This window comes from Limulus polyphemus, unplaced genomic scaffold (assembly GCF_000517525.1).
Source record: "Limulus polyphemus unplaced genomic scaffold, Limulus_polyphemus-2.1.2 Scaffold1062, whole genome shotgun sequence".
Lineage (NCBI taxonomy): Eukaryota > Metazoa > Arthropoda > Merostomata > Xiphosura > Limulidae > Limulus > Limulus polyphemus.
The window spans coordinates 191,560-216,295 of record NW_013666672.1 but is presented as its reverse complement, the minus strand read 5'-3'; the positions used below and the strand labels follow the sequence as shown (position 1 = coordinate 216,295).

Genomic DNA, 24,736 nt, shown 5'->3' with positions numbered 1-24,736 from the left:
AAGGGTATACAATGAATTATAGACAAAATATAAAACAAAAGATTCCCATCTGGCAAGCGAAGAAAATTTCAAATGATCCCGTAGACCTACTAACGAGGCTAGGTCAGATTCCCCAATCCCTTCGTCATGCATGGTTCGCATGCGCGTGGAATGTTGTTAACGTCCGACACCCAAGGCCAGCATGTCGTATCAGAGCAAGATTGACTAAAGAAAGAGTTTACTCAAGGTTTTGGAAGCTTGGCCTTGGCTTCATGCCATTTTAAATAGGCACTGCAGTTAGTAATTGGGTGTTTTAACATGTAAAACTGGCACTAACATAAGAAGTAGTCCTCTCAGTACTGCGGTAACTGTATAGTTTGACAATAACAAGTTTTGAAGGCCATAGGTTAATCTTACACTTTTTAAGTGCTCACTCGGTAACAGTTATACAGTGTAATGGTGTAGAAATTACGTAATTAACTTAGAAAGCGTCACCATGTTAAACAGTCATGACACACTTCATACATTTAAAGATTATATAACTAATTTAACATTACAGTGACCTCTCCAGTCTGTAAGAATCTGCTGCTCTCTACCAGTATGTTTTCACTTTACATGTTCAGTATCAAGGAAAGAATCATTACATTTTACGAACTACAATTATAAGATCACCCTGCTCTTTAGTTTTTCTTCTCTTTAACCTGTAAACAGATACTGAGCTGGGATATGTGTTTGAGTGATTCAGATTTAATAATTGCGAAGCTGGAAGCCTGTATACGATCTATAACAGACGTTATAGGTACTTAAATCATCTAATCTTGCTTATGTTGCGATTAAATTATTAACTGTATACAACTTCTGTATATTAATCGTCTACTTATATAGCCTGACTCACGTGTTTATTTCCATTCCCAGAACACAATAATTGCCTTGAAGATGAATTAAAGTATGTTTTGTAATTGAAACTTTGTTTCTGAGATAATCAATGTTTCATACTGAAATCATAAGGTTTTTGTTCGTTATTGTAGTGAAAAATGTACTTTGAGGATCACGGAAGTTCAAGAGTGGGCGAGAATATGATTCTAAGATGTTCTCGTTCGCGTACGATATTTTTACTGAGCGTAAACTTCGGTTCCAACGTTTATTACAAAGAATGTAAACAGACACGATTATTTTTTCAGTATGATTTTAAACTAGTTCTTGAGTTGTAACTCGTATCCTCATCAAGATAAGTATCTGACATGGAGAAAGTTAAAGTTTATTTGATTATCTCGATATTTTCATCGATGGTAGGGTTAGTATCTTACAGCTGCGACATACGTGCGTGTTCGTTAGAGAGGACATCATTTCAGTTTGATATTTGCACGTGCTCGAGCTTCACAGATATGTACGTAGTTCTGCGTTTAATAGCTAATTGAAACCAAACCTTGACGAACTTTGGTTTTGACGTCAAAGGTTCGCTGTTTGATACTTTACATAAAGAGTTAATTATGTGCTCTTGGCTACGTACAGGAACTCTTGACCCTGCTTGCTGCAATAGCACTTTCTGGGTAGACGGCCTGGTGCCAAGATCCTATTTTTATATGTATATATATGACCTTTCTTGTATGATTGTAAATGTGTATAAGAACATATCAACCAGTAATATACAAATACTTCTGTATAAAGCATATAAACACAAAATGCTTAAAACCGTTTCAGTAGCACTAAAGCTTTTGAAGAACAAGCACACATCGAAATTTTTCTGCACATTTTGTCTACAACTTCAAAGTGACCTGGCTTTTAATTCTTTACTGTGGTAGTTAGATTTTGTTTTTATCTCCAAGTCGTATAATCTAGTAGTTTTACTTGCCTCTACATTGTTTGTAGTTTGTTATAGTTCATATATTACTGCCTCTACATTGTTTGTAGTTTGTTATAGTTTATATATTACTAACTAATCTAGTAGTTTTACTTGCCTCTACATTGTTTGTAGTTTGTTATAGTTTATATATTACTAACTAATCTAGTAGTTTTACTTGGTTCACTGTTTGTAGTTAATTGTAGTTCATATTATACTGATTAATCTTGTAGCTTTACTTGACTTTTACACTTTTTGTAGTTTATACTGTACTAACTAATCTTTATTGTCTTACTTGCATTGTACTCTGTTTATAGTGGGTTGTCTCCAAAATTTAAAATACTGTTTCACATTTTTATTTGATAATTAAAACTTATCATTATTAATTACAAAATTATTTTTTGATATGTGTGTATTTTTCAACCCTAACGTGTAAAGTAATAAACACACACACACACACACACATGTATAGATTATAATATGCAAATAATCTGTAGAAAATGATGTTTTTAGTATTTACAACAAAATGGTTTTAGTTTATAAGCAAATATATCTATGTCTCATTGATTGCCAATTTATAATAAGTTTTTTCTGAAGCTGTCATATTGGCTTTGCTTACTGTTATTCAGACGAATGTTTTCATTTCAAGACATACTAACTTTTTAAGTTTGTGTAATATTTTCCTCTCTCACTCTCTGAAAGTAACTTACCAAATTTAAATTGAGCTTAATAAAACAAAAACAGAGACTAAGAAATAAATAATGACCAAAATGTTTTACATAAATGTTTTTTTTTTATAATTATTAGTTCCTAGTCATGTCCTCAAAAGTACTACAGTACTATTTAATATTTATTTATTGAATACAATATTGCTATCAAATGCTATACTAGATGTTAAATGTTGCTTACTTTTTTGGTACATAAACATGGTATGTTTATTCTTAAATATTCATTTACAGAAGTTTTTACTTCTTGCCTATTTCCAGTTATAAATGGTACCAATTTAATTTACATTAAACTCATTCGTTTATGAAAATTGTATGCTTATTTTTCCCATCACAAACACTGCTTTATACAACATGCCCTTTTTAAAATACCAAGGACATTTTATTATTTTTTATTAAAATGTTTAAACAACAAAAATCAATGTACACTTAACAGTTGACTGTTATAACATGTATAGATGATTTGGCATATTAGTTTTAAAATGTGGAAATTTAATCATTGACCTGTCAGTTGTCATTCTGAAAAACTAGCCAGCTGATTCACAAGAAGATAAGAGATATCCTGACTAGACTTGCACACACAAGAATTTTCATAAAAGCAGGTTTTGTTTAAGTATCTGTGGAACTTGGTCAGTTGTTAGGGATGAGCTGCTAATTTCTCACTGATTCATGAGTTTTCTTCTCCTAGAAAATGAAAAGTCTAATAAAAACATGTACATGAAATAAATATCAGTCATTATTATTGGTAAGAAATCTCAGAATTAAAAGAATTAAAATAATGTTGTATAAAATGTCATTATTCAGAGAAGATCATTGATAAAAGTTTTAATTTGATGAAAAGTCATTATGAAAAGGTAGAATTAAATATAAGGATAACAATGAAAATGTTACACTGCTAGTCACAAATGATTTTCCATATATATTGATTAATATCAGCTTTGTTCAAAACAAATTAATCAAGTTGTAGATAAGAGTTTAAAGAATATTTTTGAAAATTAAAAAAAAATATTTGGGCTAAATAGCAACCTCAAAATTTATATTGATTGCTAACTTTGTAAACATTCTAAAGTAAAGAATGAAAAAGGTATTGCATGATGTATTAAAAACAATAGTTTAATGTGCATAAATAGATTTATCAAATTAGGAAACTTAATTTTGGGATCTGACGAGCAAGAATTGTTTATGGTGAGAGGTTCTTTTCATTCTATTGTTAAAAATATAATTTACCTTTTAAATTGTTCTGTTTGTAGCAGTGATGAATATAGGAGGATGGCTGGTTAGGGTCAAGCCCCTGCCTTTCTGCTATTATGCCCCTAAAGGGCCCCTTTTCTCAGTCATAAGTATTGTCCATAACTACTAAAAGACATGCTTGATTCCACACCTTGTTTGCTGTGAATTATTAGGGAAAAAAGATTTAGCTGTAAAATGAACAACATAAAGGGACTTGCAGATTTTTACAGTAAAAAAAAAACGATATGCTCTTCACTTATTAGTTTTCATTTCTACCCTATGTTTACCAGAGGCAACCCATAGTCCACATAGTTTTCCCTAACATCTCTCCCCACTCCCAAAAAAGTCTTGCCTTCCCAGTGCTTGAGAAGTGCCTTTTATTGTCAGTGAGCCCCTTGCTCATTTAATTTCCTCTGCACTTTACTGATATGTGGAGAATTTTATGTTGGGGAAATTTTGAGGCTAAGAGTTAATTTACTTAAATATCATGTTAGAAACCTGTAAAATTATCCACTCTCAGTAAGTATACATTTTTATTTCTGTAATTTTAATTACTTCAATGGTTTGAATGAATCCTTGTTTAAAAAAATCCTTCCCTTTTGGAATTGTAATGATAAGAAAAAAGGATTAATTTTGGAGAAATATTTTATTAACTATTTTGACACTTCTCTAAATTTTCAAAGCTGTTAGGAAGCAAAATGATAAATAAATAGAAGTCCTGAGGTTTTGACACATATTTTGGTAAAGAATATTTTTAAATAATATCTTTACTCTGTGAAGTTTGTGTATTGTACTATAGGCTTTTTTTGTGTTAAAGTAAAAATATTTTAATTATAATTAGAGATCAATTTTAATTTGATAGTGATAATTTATTTTATAACCTGTCTTTGAAAAGTTAAAAAATATAAACTTTCATATTTTATACTTTATTTTTATTTGAACTATAAGTTTTGAACATAAATTTTATTATTTTTTTCAGAAAAGTTTTAGTTTTTTCTGGTTTAATATTGAAGAGTAGGCTGTAATACTAATAAACCAGTTTAACTGAATGTGAGTTGACCCTGTATTGGAGAAGGAATGTGGACTGTAGTTTTGATTTTCTGTATTTAGTCAAAATGTGGCAAACTTTTAGTGAAAATGTACAAGTCTGTTGTACACAAAAAAATTGTGTTATAAAAGTATTTATAATCAAGGTACATCTGTAAATTTCCAGCATTAGTCTGACTGAGACTGACAAGTTTTGATGTTCATGTGAGGAATAAGCATACTTTTGTCCATTGCACAGCTTCCATATTGCATTTACTTAACCTCTACAACCTCCAAAATACATATCTACATTTTGTTTTTAGTATCCCTATATACTGTATCTGGTATTTACTCTGCTCTGCCATGAACTGTTACTAAATTAGGAGTGAAGGGTAAAATGAATAGTTGATCACTCTGACATCAAATACATAATACCAAGTTGAATGACACTGAGTAAAAGGTCGTGGTATGTACACTTTGACCCCAACCCATTTCATAGATTTAGTAAAGAAAATTTTTAGAAAAAATTAATAAATTAAAGTTTTTTTTTACAAGTATTTTTGTTACAATAACATTTTGTTCACATTTTAGTTGTACATAATTTATAACACTTCTTGCATTACACAATAGAAAGTAATATAGCTGAATGTCATCATGCACCTTACTACATATAATGTGAACCAGATAAACTGTTTGTGTCTGTGTGAGACAAGTTTTAGTAGAAATTTCCTTTAAAGTAATAATCTTACTAAGATAGAAATGGTTACCAAAACCATATGACCTATCAGATGATTAAAATAAAATATTAAAAAAAAATAAGAGAAAATTTACTTTAAAATACAAGTCCAAGAATATGGAACTTAAGTCTGTATACAGTTCTTAATATTGAATAACATTAAAGCTCTCTGTTTGCATACAGTTCTTAATACTGTATAACATTAAAACTCCTTTTCATTGAATAACATTAACTTATATCTTTGTATTCTTTTCTCCTGTATGGGAAGTTAACTTGACTAGAATCAAATTCTGTGAAGGTATTGTCCATTTTTAAGTTTCTACTTTCAAGTAATTGAGCATTGCAGTATTAAATAATATATATATGGTGCAGCCACACATAGAACATGTGTACATAGCTTTAATCACATCTTTAAAGAATTATAAAATGTCACTACTAGTAGTGCACTGCATTTTTAAGGGTTATCAGAACACTAAGTCTGAAAAAATAATGAGGCTACCCAGCTGATGAAACAGTGCATTCTAATCATTATAAGTAAGAACATAAGAACTATATATTTAATTAGCTATTTTTATTACTGGGTTGATTTTTAGTTCAAATCTGTGTTGGTATTGTTGTGCACTATATTTTCAATGCTTTGATTTGGATGTTAGCTAGAGGATGCATGACATTAAGAACACAAAGTTTATAAAAATAGGACTAGAATATCTAGAAGGTTCTAAATATGATGTTGTGAAAATCTAATTTTAACAAATATCTATATGTGAGACATCAGATACAAATACTAATGTGTCAGTCAGTTAGTTAGTGATGAATCAGTGAAGCATTGAGTCGTTTGTTTCCAGTTGGTAAAGTGCTGGTCATTCAATGAAGTATTTAGATTCAGAGAAGTATTTGGATAAGTGTTACTTATCACATATATTAAATTACTTGATCAATTAGCTGAAAATTGTACAAATAACTTTACTTTTATGCTAGATGTAGTACCATTAGTTAGGTATCTTCTTTTGAATGTCAGCTGTAAACATAGGCCTATAAGTTACAACAGTGTGCATGCTTGTAGTAACATCAAGGAAGAAATAAACTAATTTATTATCACTATGTGAACTAGACTTGCCCTTAATTTCACCAAATAATTTTAAAGAAGTAGCCTAATAAAAAAATATTGTTACAGCATGCAGTATTTTGATTTGATCACAAATTGAAATTCATTTGTCATAAAAAATTGAGAGGCATGAGTAATTACTCTTTCTCTCCAGTATCTACTTCTTGGATTTATAATTTGGTTAAAATTACAAAGTAGTTTTTACCAACCTTGAGTGTAAAGATTCATGGATATAAGGATGAAGTGTAGAATCCTGGAAACATACATGAAAGATGGGTTTTGGGAGTCTTATGTTTGTATGTGTGAAAATAACTTAACACAAACTGTGTAAGTAAGTGTTGGCTAACAGTATATATCATGTGTGGCATTTGCATGTTTTAAATGAAAGTGTGATAAAAAAAAGTATAAAGCCCTTTGAAACTTTATTTTAACATTTACCTTCCACTTTGAGTCTATTTTTGATAACATACAATATTGCCTTAAATCAAATACCACCTTACCTCTCAGGAGTTACACCAATTCACTAAAGTCTTTTAGCTCCTCATGCTACATTTTCAGTTACTTTTTAATTTTGCTGTGATACCTTCTAAGTAACAATAGAATAGTAGATTGGTTTAGTAGCCCAAGGGTAGATAAAAGTTTCACTGTACACACACACACATACATTTTTGCTGATATGCAGCCCTCTAGCAAAGTTTGGCTAAGTATGAGGTCAGGAAACTCAGTGTAGCTGTAGGCTGTACAGTTCTTCTCAGTTACATACAAATTACTTTCATAATTTAGTTCAAGTAATCATAAAAGTATGTGATTTGAACTCAGTCAAAAACAGAACACATAAAAACTTTGAGCTAGAAGGAAGAAATAGTTTGGGATTATGCTGAGCTTTTTGCAGTGAAAAGAAAATATTAAATTAACAAGTTACTCTTAAACATAAAAATAACATTATACATTCTTGGTAGCAGAGTGTTCTGGATTATTGCAACTGATTGCCATCAAGAATCAGGGACAAGTTTCTAGTGATGCAAAAAACTGCCAATTGAAAGTATTCTTTACATTTTGCCACAGTTTTAATGTTATGATATTACAGAGTAATGATGTATCTACTCTTGATATTGAGACTTATCATAATAGATATATTGCAAACATGCACGTATTATGAAAACAAAAAATTAAATCAAATACACCATGATTTTGTTATTTATATTTTGTCATGTAAAGATCTCAACATAATTACATGATTATAAGATTTTGGACTCTTAGTGCTACTAGTACATTGTGTTTTTGAGGGTTATTAAAATACTACAGCCCAAAAAACAATAAGGGCACCCAGCTGATGAAACTTCATTCTAATCATTTTAAGTAAGAACAATATATTTAATTAGCTATTTTTGTTACTGCATTGAATTGTAGTTCTGATCCATGTAGATGTCTTACTTTATCCTTGATGCTGCTTTTTTTTTATCACATCTATGATGTTTTATTGTCATAATTCTTGTAAATGGTTATTGACAATGTGTGATTCTTTATTTTGCTCTAAGCATAGGTTGGAAGAATTAAAATAGTTTCATAATTTTTTTTGTTTACAAATCTTATAAAGCAAAAAATAAAAGACTTGTAAAAGAGAGAGAGAGAGTTTACATTTGAAATATCAAAACTGGTTTGTACATGACCAATAACAATGTAAATAAGAAATAATCCCAAATCTTAGGATAAAAGTCTTGTTAACTGCAGAAGTTTTTTTTGTTATTTTACAAGAGGAATACAGAAAAAAAAAATGTTCTGTTAATTTTAGGTCTATAGGTTTCTATTTATTTGCCATCTTTCATCATGTAAACTTTTAAGTAAGAATTGGTTTTAGACATTCAAAGACAATGTAATGATAAGATAGCAGTAATAAAAAACTTAAACATAACCAATTGGGACAGTGAAAAAAAGGATCTTTCTAAAATGCTTGGTATTTAGAAAAAGAAATAAGTATCAGACGAGAAAATAAAAAAAAATGTTCAATTCACAATTAGTATAGTGTGTATCTTGGAATTTGATTTAAAGGTTATCATGTATAGATCAAGTAAGATTATCAGTGCCTGAGCTCTGGTCGCAAAATTTGTAATATAACCATAATATTCAGTGACTTGTTTATGATTGTGGATGAGATATAATATATGGGGAAACATTAATTTGTTAATGGCAGTTATGTAACTTAATTCGGAAGCAGTATGTCTTCTCTATGATGAAATAACACTTTAGGCCTATAGGGTCTTAATTACCACTTAATGTAACCATGAGATATTTTCACGTATCTTACATAGTTTTTATGAGATAAAAGCTAAAGGTATTAAAGTGTAATTGTTAACTTTCATTTACACTGTATTGGTCATTGAACACTCTGGCATAATCCTAGGTTGCATATTATTATGATTCTGCCTCTTTCTTTTGCCATGGATTCTCTGTATCTCTCTAATTTGCATAAAATTGTATTGTAAAATAATTTGTAATGTTATAAGTTTTATTCATGCCTTGCTCTTTTTAAAAATATAAGAGCTTAAAGTTCCTCTCAGTAAGTATTTACTTTACTTTGAGGAATCTGGCAGAGCTAGTTTTAGTTTTCTTTGTTTTTAAGTGCATATTACACTTACTTTAAACCAACAGATCTTTATGTATGATTTATCTTAGTGTTGACAACTTAGCCCATCAGAACACACAACAAATGAGGAAGAGGTTGTTCATGTAGCTGAACCAGTAGATTTGATAAGCTAAAAGCCCAAAAAAAAGTATAGTGATGTACTAGAAATTTAAACTAATATCTGCAATCAAGTTTAGAAAGATAAAGAAGAGCATGTGATAAGTTTTAACCTTAACTTTTGGAAAGTCTAGCAACTCCTTGCTTTGCCTGGACATCATTTTTTTACTTCAATCATTAAACATGAAAGTTAATGTAATTTGTATTTTCTCTTTCTAGAATTTTCCCACAGATGGGTTTAACCAACAAGGTGGTCGATATACAACACCAAAATCAGGCCTCTATGGAGACTCTTATTTCATGGGTATGTAAAACTGGAATATTCATAGAAAAACTAACCAGAAAAAACTAACAGCAGTGGATATTAATGAATAATACTATATCTAAACTATTATTGTAAATAATGTAAAAAAAAAGGAATAGTAGTTCAATATTTACAATTTTTTGTAACACATAGTTTTGAATTATAGAAGAAACTAATTGCTGTGGTAAAAAAAAATTTAAGTTTAGATACTCTTAATATAAAAATAAGTTAAATGGTAATCTACAACAGTAAAAACAATATTATCATAACAACTAAAGTCTCCACAGCAATTAGTTTCTTCTGTAATTCAAAACTATGTGTTACAAAAAATTGGTACACCTAGATATTGAACTACTTTATTTTTCTTAAACACTTAAATTTAGTTTTATTTATTTCTTTTTTTAACCATTTCTAAAGCAAAATATCTCTAACACCTTTTTAGATAATGCTCTTGTCACCAGCCACATTGTAACAGAAATGAAACACACTTACATGGAAAAATATACTAAATATTTCCTGGAAGACCACATGATGTCATTCAACTCCTTTTATATATCAATCATTCGATTACACCACCATTCTTAGTTTGCCCCTGAAAAAGAAAGTTCCACCTTTCGAAAGTGTTTGGGTTATAGGGTTTTTACATTTTGTATCAAGACTTCTTGAACATATGTGTTTTTCTGACATCATGAATATAACAGGATCCTGTAACAGGATGATAATGTTAACAAATCAATATGCTTACATTGTTTGAAAGTAGTTTGAAGAGCATAGCAGTGGCTTCATTTATTTTCCTTGGCTAGCATAATCACCAGATTTCAATCCACTTGAGCATCTTTAAGATAAATATAAGTATACACTTGTCATCTTAACTTCTGCAGATATTTTTCTTCCATCATCTTGTGGAGTCTTTGATATGCTGACTTAGTTCAGGCTATTTTTTATGGCAATAGTTAGTACAACTCATTATTAGGAGGGAGCTCTAATAAAGTGGTCAGTCAGAGTACCTCATCTTTGTTAAATATTTTGGAATCCAAGTTTATTAAATGAAGTCACAAGAAACTATACTCTGATGGAAAGCTATACATTTTATTAGATATACAAATTTTTGTATTGTTTAAAAAAGTCTTTGCTTGTTTTGTTTTAGTAAGTCACATCCTAGAAGGAAACAGATATCTGAAATCTTTGGTAAAATTTAAAATTATTTTTCAACAATTCTGATTATGTAAATTCCTGTTTGAATCTAAAACATTAAAGTTCTTAACAAACTATGAAAGTTCAAAGTCAAAAATCTAACTGTGTGTAGTGAACTAACTGGTGTAGTTTGTAATTATTAGAATCTATGTATAATAGGCAGATTAAGACATTCATACTGTAACTTAAAAAGAAAATATATATATATATATATATTAATGTATTGCAAATTGGAAACAAATAAACAAATTAGTACATTACATCCTACAGGCAGTAATGATATGGCTGACCTAAATGTGTCACAACTCTATTGCTTCTAGGAACTTTCTTTTCACAAGGCACACAACCCCTGGGATTGTCACCTAGTACTCAACTCAAGTAGAACCTCTATAACTGGGCCTAAATCAGTCTTTTCATATTCAGCAGGAACTGTGTTACACATCTACCTGCATTTTCTATTGCATACTTTACTCCAGATGTAACAAGCTACACATTGAAAGTTCACACAAACTAGAAGGTTGATTCTGTGAATATTTAAGTTAAATATAAAATAGTAACCCTGACTTGTTTGTATTAAAACATGCCACCAGATGGAATGTAAAGGGAATGAATTGAACACAAGTAAACAAGCTTATGGAATAAAAGAAATACTTTGCTTTATGTGAGCCCCCCAGTGGCACAGCGGTGTATCTGCGGACTTACACCGCTAGGAACTGGGTTTCGATATCCGTGGTGGGCAGAGCACAGATAGCCCATTGTGTAGCTTTGTGCTTAACTTCAAACAACAACAACAACGGCTTTCTGTGGTAAAAAAACCTTTTTCTTGTTTTTTAATATTTACATGTTTTTCTTTCAAATTGTAAGCATATTTATTGATTAAATTCATTCAACTTCAAAACAAGCTTTGCATAAGTTGTATGTTTTAATTAATTCATTGATTAACAAACTTGTAACTAAGTTGTTTTAAGAATAATAGATAATTTTAATATTCAATAAGTTGAGCAAATGAACTGTTTTGCTTGAATCTTATAACTTACTAATACTATTGGATATCATAATTGCTGTGATTTGTATTGTTTCATCTCATCTTGTTTTTATCCCATTGCTTATTGTCAAGGCACATTACTGGTGCATGTGTTCTTTTGAACTTATCAGTAACAAGCTGAATGCCCGTCATATGACAGGAAATAATGATTAATTTTTCTACTCAAAATTATGTCTAAATAAATGTTTTATAAACATGTTTTCTAAAAATTAATTATGATCTAGTAATGGAGAATGACTACCTTATTTCTTGTATTTCATGAAATCAGCTATTTTTTATGTTTCTTTAATCATCTCCTTTAAGTATTGCTTGATTAGTATTTTGAATTCTGTATATTTTTATGTTCAAATGTTCTTCTTCTTGATAAATCCTTTTAAATTGAAACATGCACATATTCCTACTTGATCAACTGTATAATCCTGCAAATTATTAACTGTGATGGTAAAGGCAGAGAATTTTATTATGAATTTTGGGGTCTTCTCTTTGGACTGTCTTCTTGGTTTTGGCTTTGATAGCCTGCTGAGCAGAAGAAGTGCTCTTTAACTTTGGCATTTTCAAAATTGAATTGTGCTGCAGGTAAAACATGTGGGTTATTATAGAGTTGTAGCCAAGGGTTCCAATTGGACAAAATTTGATGATGTTGCATCATTGTGTCCCCATGACAACCAAGCAAATGTAAGGGGGAATTTCAGCCAGTGATTATGATTTACCATCCTACTCTTAAATCTAATTATATGTCCAAAGTAGCACATCTTTTGTTTTATATATACACGGCTGGAAGAATTTTAAAAAGACAAACTTGCTTGTCATGGCAGAAAGTACTGTTGTTTTGTGCAAGTTGTGTGTCGATCTGTACCACGATCGCTGAGATATCGACATGACAGATGGACGGTTTATCTTCTTTGTATAGTTGATGTATTAGTAAAGTCTGATGAAGGGCCCTTGATTTAAACGTTGCTAAAATAAATCTATTTATGTTTTAATTCCATTTTTTTTGGTAAAGTTACATTGAGAATGCCTAGTTTGGAATAAAGTTAAGCAAGTCTTACTAAATTATGTTTCATTAACTTTAATATAAACAGTCTTATGTTGAACTTAATTCACACTCCAAACTACTGGTAATGATGTTTGTTTTTGATGATGTCTAGTACTATTAATAGTGTTTATACACATTAATTTAAGTAGAAATAATATACGAAATAACCCAAAAGTTTTGTGTCTTATACTTATTTCTGACTTTACCTTCTTTTCCATCTGTCATAAGCGATACTTTTTAATTCCTTAGCTGATAATAAAGTGACCATGTTATTGAATATATATGTAGTTGTATTAATAGTTTGTTCTTTATTGCCTTTCAGTGGCTCAGTGATAAGCTTGAGGGTTTACAATGATAAAATTTACAGCTTAACCCTATAGTATGCACAGTGCAGATATTTCATTGTGTAGATTTGCACTTAAACAAAACAAATTGTTGTGTAGTTGAAATATGTTAGTTTTATGTATTTATAATATTTTACTGCAATATGATTTTACAAAAGAGACAGTTTGTGAATTAAATCAATACTCAGAGAATCAAAATTTGAAAATAATTGGAGTACCAGAAGAACTAGGAGAAAATATACATTAGATATGTTAAAAAAATTGCGGATACAATTCAAATAAGAATTGGTGAAGGTGATATACAAACCGTGCATAAAGTACCATGTGTTAACAGATAGAATGAAACCTATAATAGTAAAAGATAATTCAGAAATAATAAGAAATAACTGGTTGATGGCAAATAAACATTTTAGTATAAGAAGTACTGACATAAATTAAAAGTGTGAAAGAGGTAAACTTTATTTGAATGAACATCTAACATCCACATTACAACAGTTATTATATAAAGCAAAACATTTTTTTAAAAGATGTAAATTTTTAAATTTGTGTGGGTAAAAGAAGGAAAATTTTTTATGAGAAAGTCAGAAAGGACCAAAATATTGAAAATAGGTAATGAAGAGGATTTAAATAAATTGATAGAATGAAATGGAAAATGAATATGGATATGCTTCTCAAACCAAATTAAAAAGGCTACAATTTGCTTAGGTGAAACAAAAAATGAGACTTTTTTATTATTGATTTATAGTATTAGTAATTATTTAAAATTATTACACATAAATTAAGAGGTATTAGGGATAAGGTTGAGTCAATTGAACTGATAATGTATAAGTTGGAGAATAGAGTAGTGTTAATTCTGATTGAGATGTGGATAAAAAAGATGTGGATATTTGATGATAAAAAAGCAAAATATTATAGCTAAATTTATGGTACTTCAAGAGAATCTTTTATTAAGTATCAAAATGTAGAATTGTTTTTAAGGAAATGAAATGTTGATGTTGTTAATTGAAATGTGGTTAATGCTGTTAACCAGGATATAATAAATAATCAGCACTATTAACCAATGTCAAATTTGATTGATTAAACTTAGTTTAATAACAAATGATTAATGTTGGTAACATGAATGAGCTAAAAGTTCTTGAGTTTATTATAATTTCTGTTACATTATGTTTGTAAAAGTTGTGTAATTTTCACTGATTTCCACATAAAGAGTTTAAAATAGGTTTTTAGTGTAATGTTTTTGTTTGTTTTTTTAGATGAGTCTCACAATCTTGTTGACCCCTGGTCATCCATTCCCAACTTACCATCATCTTCATACTCTTACACACCTTCAGTGACGACAAATGGCAACTCTCATCTCTCTTCCCCATCTTCGTCAGCCTTTAACGGTATCCATCTTCCATCAGACAGTATGGTGAGAGTGTGTGTTTTACCGCACTTAGCATTTGTTTCAAAATACTTTTATCTTGATTCACACAAGCAGAAACTTTTTTTTGGTCCACTTTATTGGAAAGAATGGAATAGGTTACAAAATAGAAAGCTTTTCAAATTAATAGTTACTAATTCATCTATAAACTTTATATATTTTTTTTATCTAATCTCTGTTTTCTTGATTGTTAGGATTTCATTTAAATGATAAACTGTTTGAGAATCAAGTATTGTCCTAAAATTTAAATATTTAACTATATTTAGGGGTATCCTAATGTTTTACCTGATGGTGATCCATCAGTTGTTTCACAAAGTCTTCCGCCCATGTCCAGTTTTCGGGGTACACCCAGTCACACCCCAATAGAAACACATTCAACAACTTACAGCCAGAACAACACTTCCTCACCAGACCCATTAGCAGCTAGGGGAGTACAGTTATCAAACCAAACAGAAGATGCACTTGGAAAAGCTCTGGCTTCAGTAAGTTGACTTTTTACACATAACGTGTACCAGAAAAAGGACTCCACTAATTAATCTGAATTGTACTTTTACTCTGAGAAATACGGTGACACACATATCTAGATAAGAGTCAAAAGGGGTTGATGCAAAATCTTAAACATTGTCTTTGGTTCCAGGTAATATAAATACCAGTCAACATTTATGCTTTGATTGTAATCGATTTATTTGAAGGATTTCTTGACTCTTAACATATTTGTAGAAGGACTTTCTCGTGTGTTACTCGGAGGTAACTATTACATTAAATGATATAAAGAACATTTTATAACTTAATATTGTTTAATAAACTTATAAGCTTTAACTTCAAGGAAGAAACAAATGTTATTTTCTGTGATATGATTATGTAACTTAGATCAATTTTATAAATAAAAATGCCCAAGTTAAGCTTAGTTGGCCCCTTTGATATGTACCAAGACAAAATCACACTGTTCCAAAACTAGTTTAGTTTATTATAATTTGTTACATAGTTTTATAAAAGTTTTGTTTAATATTCTTACAGTAGCCAAACTTTGCGTGTATTATATACATGGTGAAATTAAACAGAATAGATTTGGTGTGTCATTGAAACTATCTTTCAGATCTACTCAGCCGAACATACGAGTAGTAGCTTCTCATCTACCCCATGTACACCTGTTAATTCACCACCACCACTCTCAGGTATGTCTGTATCACATTCTTCATTAAATTTCCTCATACTCGTTATTACTTTGATGGTACACAAAGCTAAAAACTAGTGTTTACATGATCTGTAAATATAGTATACTTTATTCTTTCGTTAATGTTACTTTTGTGATCATTATTGGTTTGAATGTTTAATATATCTATTTTTATTGTTTTTGATCTTTTGTTGTTATTAGTTTATCATAGAGATTATTTTGCAACTTGTTAGCCTGGTATATGGATTTAGGAATAACATAAGTCTGAAACAAAACTGGCTGAACTTCATGAGATATTATAGAGTTTACAGTTGAAAATATCACTAACAGTGAGGAGGATACACAAATGAGGAAACAATGCATACTAATCTTTATAAGTAAGAATAGCATACTTAATTAGCTATACTCATTAACAGGTTGATTTTTAGTTTTAAGTTATGTAAGTAGCTTGCACTGATCAAAAATTAATATTAATAATTCTTCCAGCTTAGATAAAACAATGAATGATGTACTGAACATGTAGTTAATTCCTTCTAAATCTAAGTAACCTTACATCTTATCCAGCAAATGTTAGTAATTTCACAAAATTAGAGTGAAAACTTCCTCTTAGACAAGAAATGATTGGTAATTCTTTTCAAACCTAGTGAATACTATTTTACATAGTACATGTTTTAAACTTTTATGGAGCTTACACTGAAGTATTTTTTGTTCTTATTAAAATTTGTTAATTTTTCACCAAAATTCTACAAAAAAAATATTTTAAAGTATGGAAATTTGAGTCTTTATCATTACTCTTTGCTAAATTTGCCCACATTGTGTTGTCAGCATAATTGTTTAATTCTTCATTTGTAAAATTTCTTGCACATAAGCAATATTCAATTAATTCCTAACCAAAATACTTTATTCATTATTCTTGAATAAGAATATTTTTTCTGTTTATACCTGCATTTTTATTAATTGTTATTAAATGATTAAATCTACAAGATCACGTCTATGTTATTTATAAGAATAGAAATATATTAGGTGCATTAAAAAAAATACCTAGCTTTTCCTAGGTGTGCCACAGTGGTCTCGTGGAAATAGCTCTCAGAACCTCCCTCCTTCATCATACCCTGACAGTACCATGCACCAGTTGGTATGTGCCAGTTACTGTTTTTTTAATTAATGTAAAGGACTTACTGCTGGAAGTGACATACCTATTTTTGATTTTGCTACTAGCATGAATGGCAAATAGATTCAGTTACAAGAAGATAAAATCTGAAAATGAAAACAAATGATTAAAATCACTTTATAGGACAAATGTTGAGTGGTTAACATATTGGCTAAGCAACTTTCATTGTTAGGTAGTGACAACAGTTTGGTAAAACACATTGCTCACATTATTTTCAGTTGATTTTTGAGGTTTGTGCAAGATGTATAAGGTTGAAAATATATATTTTTTTTCTGTAATCTTTGTTATTTTCTAGTTGTTATTTTTACCTATTCAGAATTTTGAAAGAACTTAGTTTTTTGTTATTGCAAGTTACATGCCTATCAGATTTCATTTGTTGGATGTAATATTTCCCTTCCACATGATAGCAGAACAAAAACGTTTTGGATTTTTATATTACAGTAGAAAAGAAAAAAAGTATTTTTTAAAATGTGGAATTGACAGCGGTGGTTAGAAGAAATTGTATTTAAAAGTTTTATACAGGACAAAATGAAATTACCTAATAATTTATTGCTCTAGTAAAATACCAGGCAAATATAGGGATTTTATCTATTAAATATAAATTTAAGGTAATTCTTGTAAATTATTGGTAGATTGCATATGTAGTTGATAGGAATGTGCTTAATTGGCTTATTTGAACTGTATCACTCCTCAGTGACTCAGAGGTAAGTCTGAGGGATTATAACGCTACTTTCAATGCCTGTGGTAGGCACAGCACAGACTGTTCACTGTGTAGATTTGTGGTTAACAAACAAACAATCAATCAAGCTGTATTTATTATGAAGCATATACCACACCTGCTTTGTAGTTTGATTTCTATAGTTACATTGGAACTTTAGCAATTTGTTTTTTCCTCGACTAAAATTTCTTTACTTTCTCTTTGAAAGTTTGTGTTTAGATAAACTTATGCTTTACCTTTTCTTTTAGCTGTACACATATTTGTATATGTTTATTTGTTTTCTTTGATCATGATAATCATGATTCACTAAGTTTTCCAATGGATTTACACACAAGAAAAGAATAAGTCTGTGCAATTTCGTTTTTTTACAAGTACATTTTCATTCAGTTTTGCTTCTTGTTTGCTGACTATATGTTATTTATGTTGCCAATAAGATTAATGTTTTGTAATAAAAAATAGAAATTGCATGGTTTTTCTTACACTTGCCTGTGGATGCATGCCTCTTTTGTTTTGATATTCAATTATCTGTAATCTGTAGCATAGTAGAGAAGAAGAAACGCTTGAGGATGCCATTCAAGTCCTGTTGTACAGTAGAGATCAGGTTGAGGTAATAACCAACTTCTAGAAGCTTCCTATTCCTTTAATGCTACATTTAATCTGCTGCTTAGCTAGCTGAATCATGATCAGATGGACATGATCCTACGTAATAAAATACCCACCTATAATGGCATAATCTTTTTATAATATTTCAAACAACAAATTCATTTATAACAAATTGCCAGCTCCTTAGTCTTCCTTAGTAGACTTGATATTTATTTTTAAATGGATGAAAATATGCATGTTTAAAACTCCATTAGTAAGTATAATGAAAATATGGTGTCTTGTGCTAGTTGATAAATATAACTCAAATATGCTCATTTATACCTCGGAGAAGGATAACTATACTAGAAAATATTTACTTTGCATGAATAATTAATTACCTTGGAAATATATATTTTAATATAATTTAAGTATGCATGATTAGTGCTCCATGGATAATGAAAATATGCATTTTGACCACTCCAAAGATAGATATAATCCAAATGTACATGATTACTGCTGCATGGACATATATAATAAATGTATGTGTATAAATTGCTCACAACATAGTAATAATTTGTAGCCTGAAGTAATATAACAGTTTTTATTACTATAAAGTGACTTACTTGTCAAAAAAAAGACCAAGTTTTACTAGTGCCCAAAGAATCATTTTCAAAATTATAGGATTCATTAGGTTTCAAGATATAAGATTTGTTAAAGAGAACAATTAGTTTTGTTGATTCAACAGAAAGTATCATTTTTGCAATTTGTAGGTATATTAGTATAATATATTTGGAATTTATATAATTTAAAGATTATTATCATAATAACAAGATCTAATATGGTTTTATTTTAATCAGACAAGAGGAGTTATGGAGGAGCGACTAGATGATGCTGTCAATATTTTAAGAAACCATGCAGAAGGTATTGGTTTCCATGGGTTACCACCTGCTGGCCCACTGAATAACTCAGTCTTAAACCTTCCAGGAGCTAGTGGACATTCCAATGGACTAATGGGGCCTGTAACACACGCATATCCCGGGACTATCTCAGGGCTTGCACCTCTTGAAGCCCCATGGAGTGAGTGCTGAAAGTTTTTTGAATAATAATAGATCTCTGCTAAGAATATAGAAATAGTAGCAGTATTGTTTTAAGTGTTTGTAAAGCCTGATGATAAACTCCAGAAATTTGAGATAAGTGCTGCTCCCTAAAGAAATATTGATATGGGGATGTATTGATTCTTCCTGTGGGTTTAAGCCAATGAGAAAAAAAATTAATTGCTCTGATAATTTTTTCACTTGCCTACCAAGATTTAAAGATCATTAGCCCCTAAACATCTTTGACCAAAGTATGTGTAATAGAAAGATAAATTTATTTCAATTTAGAATTTTTAGCTGCAGCATAGCAGCTCATAGAATGGCTCTGAGTTTTTTGTTGTTTTCTTTTTTTCAAGTACAAACTTTTAGATCATAGCTTGACCAATTTGAGATCTAATTACAGTTTTGGAATCAAGAGGTCAAACCCTTTCGATTGATGTATTTGACCACACCCAAGGTTTCATATATTAATTTATTCTAATCCTGCCTATAAGATTTTCAATTTGAGGGTAGGCTGGTAGGGATCCTGATGAATAATAAAATTGAATCGGGTATATGTGCACCCCATGCATGGTATTACTGGTGCACAAAAGTATAGCTAATAAAAAGGAAAAAAAGATCTTAGATTAATTTACTCTAATTAATAATAAAAGAATTTCAAATGCCATGGATTCCCTCTTTTTAAATAAAAAGGTGATGAATGACTTATTTTAAAATTTTTATATTGCTACAAGTTATTTCTACTTCTGTAATTATTTTATGCAAGACAGTTACAAAAGCATTTAACTGTTTGACAAATATTTGAATTTAATTTTTTTTTATTAAAATGATTTATCCTGCTGTCTGTTGCTTCATTTCAGTGGTAAAAATTAGCTCATTGAAGATAATAAATAGATGGCCATATAAGTAAATTGTCTCTCCAAAGTTAATGTGTTAAAAAATAGTTTCTTGTTTCAAATTTCTCCCCAGTGGCATAGCAGTAAGTCTGAAGGCTTCTAATGCTAAAAACCAGATTTTATTACCCTTGATGGGCACAGCAGAGATAGCCAATTGTGTAGTTTTGTACTTAACTATTAACAAACCATTTTTTTTCAAAGAATTGTTTTTAATACCATTTAATGAGATACATGTGTTGGACTGGCTTGAGGAAACTAGGCCTTGTTTCTTTCATTTGTATAGGATATTACATCTCTTTAAGAGCCTATGAACATCTGCTGTTACTTGTTACTCAATAATGATTAGACTGTTCATCGAGGCTGAATATAAATGTCAGATTTCTTGATCATTAATTCAAAAACCAGTGCTATGAAAAAAAAACTATGTCAGACAATGTAGCTACATGTTTTGTTTGCACCTTTTTTATCATGATCAGACTATTACTTACTGCTGACTTTATAGATTTTTTGACAGAATGCATGAAGCTACCAACTGCATTGAGCAATGAAGAAAAATGTTAAATTGCCATTTAGTACGATGACACCTTACTCGCTCAAAAACCTCTCACCATATTATAATGTGCTATATTGTATCATGACTGACACTATCTCTAGTCTTATCATGTAGTGCATTTTAAATTATTTTTTTTTAAGTAGAAGTTTACTGCCATAATACATAATTTCAATTTGTACATCTGTAAGATCATTGAAAGTGTGATGATGTGTAAACATCTTATTTTGATTTATGTTTGTATACCAGTAAAATCATATTCCAAGAAAAAATATTACAGGATATCTGAATTTGTGCATGAAGTATTTTGGGTTCCTTTCAGATTTAAAATCATAAGTACTTTCATATAATGCCCTATTCTATCCTGCTTATTTGCAACCTTAGTGATAAAAACAAAATAAATTAAGGTGGATTAATAGAAGTACTTTTATATTAATGGTTACTTCTTTAAATTCAAAAATATTTTAAACTAAATCTGATTTTTCACACTTCTTGCCCTATTTCTTTATACAGATTATGTGTAGAAAATTTAAATAATTTTCAAAGTTGAATTCCACAATTATGCATTATATTTTAGTTTGTTGGCTTCAGCGTTTTTTTAAATTTTTTATTTATTTAAATAGAGGTTTTTGCAAAATATTATAAGTCATTTTAGCATTAGTTTAAAGAAATTAGACACTAAATTTGTAGCTAGAGGATAATTAGATTAGTGTTTGTTTTTAATTCCAGTCCAGCCCTCAGTCCATTACTAATTCAACACTCGGAAGTAGGACATCCTTACCAAATGATACAACCCAATCTCCCATACAAAATGGTAAGTATCACTGAAGCTAGTCTGTATAATTTACTTATACTATTGCATGACCTTTAATACTGAAAATGATGTTTGGTTATGTAACTGTTTCTTCAAGCTCTATAACATATTTTCTTTACTAATAAAGCCAGTTAAGTATTTTTGTTTCAAGACTAGTTTTGATTCTACAACTTATTAGAAAGTAATATATACTTTTCTTCTTGCAGCTCTTCCACCAGACATCAACTCCTGTGTCAAGGTTAAAAAAACCAAGGACAGAGACAAAACTTCTCATTGTAATTTGAGTGTCACATCCCAGGGTCAAGCTAATTCAAAAGGAATGGCAGGCACAGACACAAGTGTAATAACCACAACGGTGACTTCTTCCACCCATACAAAAGGAACAAAACGCTCCCACTCAAGGTGGTGTATTATAAGTGTGAAAAAATCTCTTATGAGGAGTTAGAGCTTTTCATTACAAAGGCAACTTCTGAGTATCAAAATAGTACATATTGCTAACTTCTTTACTTATCACAAACATTAATGTAATTAGTGGTGAAAACAAGCTATATAAGTTTGTTTCATTTTCTGTCAGAATTACTAAAACATATTTGTCTAAGAATCATTACCATTGCACTACATGTCAGTTAAATTTATTATTTTACTCAAAATGCAAAATCACGAAAAAATGACCATTTCATTTTACAAAGGATTTTTTTATAACTGATATAAATCTTTTGTTCAAAAGTATCAAGACATTTCTACCAAAATATGCCTACTTGTTCAGAGTTAACTAATATTTGAGGGAACACTCAAGAGAAGAAAAAAACTATGTGAAAAAGGTGTAACCTGCATACTTTACAATAACTATATGGCACAAAAAGAAGAAAATGTATGTGATTGTATATTCAAAAGTGTAGGATTAGAAAATAAGGAATCACAATTTAGGTATTGGAAGTCTTATTTCTGTGAATTAAGAATGTTATTTATTGAATGAAACAAAATATTTTAGTTTATGTTGGACACAGTGGATCTTCTAACCATTATGTTGAAGCTGGGTCAAAGCTGTCAAAAGTAACTAAGTAAAACCGAGTTCATAATGCAATGATTATTTTTATTGAGACTGAAGATGGTACTTTAATTGAATTAATTCCTTAAACCTGAGCAAATACTGCCACTGTCTGGTCGAAAATCTCTATTTACCCATTGGACAGTGACCCCAAATATTCAATAGGGAGAGGTTTGAGGCTGTTTACTTAACAATGCTTCATGTGGGCACACCTTATGCTCAAGGGAAATACAAAATTTTATAAGGTATGGTGATAATTATTAGAAAAAAACAATTACTATGAAAAATTGTACTGAATGTAAAAATTGATCTAAATATGTTTGAATATGCAAGAAAGTAACTCCCAGAGAATTTTAAACAAAATGAAGCTCACATAAAATTGTAACACTATTTAAACTATAGTATAATGATACATCAGTTATTACTGATAAAGCAATAAAGTTATACATTCAAAATCAATTGGCTTGGTACAGTCTATTAGTTGTCATGTACCTGAGGATTCACAGTTCATGGCCTGTTGCCATGAAAACAAGCTCCTCACTTTGGAGTCATAAATGAAATGTAAGAGTGACAGTCATATTTCACTATTCAGTCATACAAGAGTAGCCTAAAAGTTTTAGTGGGTAATTTTGACTGGCTTGGCTTCCCACTAGTATATCAGTTCAAAATTAGGGACAGCTATTCACAGATAGCACTTTGTGTAGTTTTATGCAAAATTTCTTAAACACAAACAAACAAATCAAACTAAACTAGTGTATTTAATTATCCTAAATATATTTTCCACTATATTTTTACTACTTGGCAATTAAATTCTCTGGGTAGTAAAATAAATCATGAATTTGTAGCATTAGCTTTAAGGCTGTTTATGTACAGAACACATTTAAACTTGTTTTAAAACAAGATTGTTAAAAATTGTTCATTTAGAAAGGGGGCGAATAGGGGTCCTTAAAAAAATACAAAAACAAGCTTTGAGACATTGTGTTGACATTATTTCCTCAAGCTGCAAATCCCTATTTTGACTCTCCTAAATATTACAGCTTTTAGACATGTATTTTGTGAAAACTAATGGTGATTAATATAAAAACTGCAGTAACATAATCCAAATTATGTTTTCAAAAAAATTAAAATATTCTTTCATAGACTAAGAAATAAATATCAAATTATCTATAACAGTAATGAAAAGAAATGACTAATCAACCAAAAAAATCTTAAATTTTTAGAATAAACCTTTTATCATTCCAGATTACTTTTGGACTTGAAAAGAAACTATTTTGACTCTCCTAAATATTGCATCTTTTAGACAGAGTCAAAATATGGACTTGTAGCTTGAGGAAATAATGTCAACATTATGTCTCAAAGTAATGGAAATAATGGAAACACCTTGGAAAATCAACAAAATATATTTTAATGTGGTGTAGGTCCACCTTTTGAGGCAATTACAGCCTCAATTCTCCAAGGTATTGATTCATACAAATTGTGAATTGTTTCCAAAGGAATTTTAGCCCACTCTTCAGTTAAAACACCCACCAGTTCTTTTAGAGACGATGGCGGCGGAAATTGACTTCTTACTTGAATCTCTAAAATCGACCATAAATGCTCAATAATGTTGAGGTCTGGGGATTGTGGTGGCCAGATGAGATGCTCAACTTCATTAGAATGTTCCTCGTGCCATTCTTTAACAATTCTAGCTGTATGGATTGGGGCATTATCATCTTGAAAGATGGCGTTCCCCTCCGGAAACAGTGCTTGAACCATAGGATAAACTTGGTCGCCCAAAATTCCTAAATAGTCTCGGCTGTTAATTCTTCCATGAAGGGAAATCATTGGCCCGGCGGATTTCCAAGAAATAGCACCCCAGATCACCAGAACCCCCGCCATGTTTTACGGTTGGGAGAAGGCAGTCTGGATTAAAGGCTTCTTTAACAAGTGCTGCACCTAGTAACTGAAAAAAAAAAAAAATTA

General features: G+C 30.1%; 2 protein-coding genes across 4 annotated transcripts in view; both read left to right on the top strand.

Moving 5' to 3' along the window:
- The window catches only part of LOC111082998 (transcription factor 12-like), a 102,881-nt gene extending 80,825 nt beyond the window's left edge, over positions 1-22,056 (top strand). For 2 of the 3 annotated variants that reach the window (XM_022389038.1, XM_022389041.1), the window contains 9 exons: positions 9,601-9,685; positions 14,558-14,715; positions 14,994-15,209; positions 15,824-15,902; positions 16,957-17,036; positions 18,329-18,397; positions 19,230-19,449; positions 21,642-21,726; positions 21,933-22,056. In XM_022389038.1, coding sequence (XP_022244746.1) covers positions 9,601-9,685; positions 14,558-14,715; positions 14,994-15,209; positions 15,824-15,902; positions 16,957-17,036; positions 18,329-18,397; positions 19,230-19,449; positions 21,642-21,664 — 930 coding nt within the window. In that variant the 3' untranslated portion in view covers positions 21,665-21,726; positions 21,933-22,056. The remainder of the gene's footprint in view (positions 1-9,600; positions 9,686-14,557; positions 14,716-14,993; positions 15,210-15,823; positions 15,903-16,956; positions 17,037-18,328; positions 18,398-19,229; positions 19,450-21,641; positions 21,727-21,932) is intronic. The other variant, XM_022389040.1, reaches the window with a different exon arrangement.
- Positions 21,954-24,736, top strand: part of LOC106461940 (transcription factor 4-like) — an 8,131-nt gene continuing 5,348 nt past the window's right edge. The window contains exon 1 of the mRNA XM_022389042.1: positions 21,954-22,128. Within this exon, the coding sequence (XP_022244750.1) occupies positions 22,046-22,128 (83 nt within the window). The 5' untranslated portion in view covers positions 21,954-22,045. The remainder of the gene's footprint in view (positions 22,129-24,736) is intronic.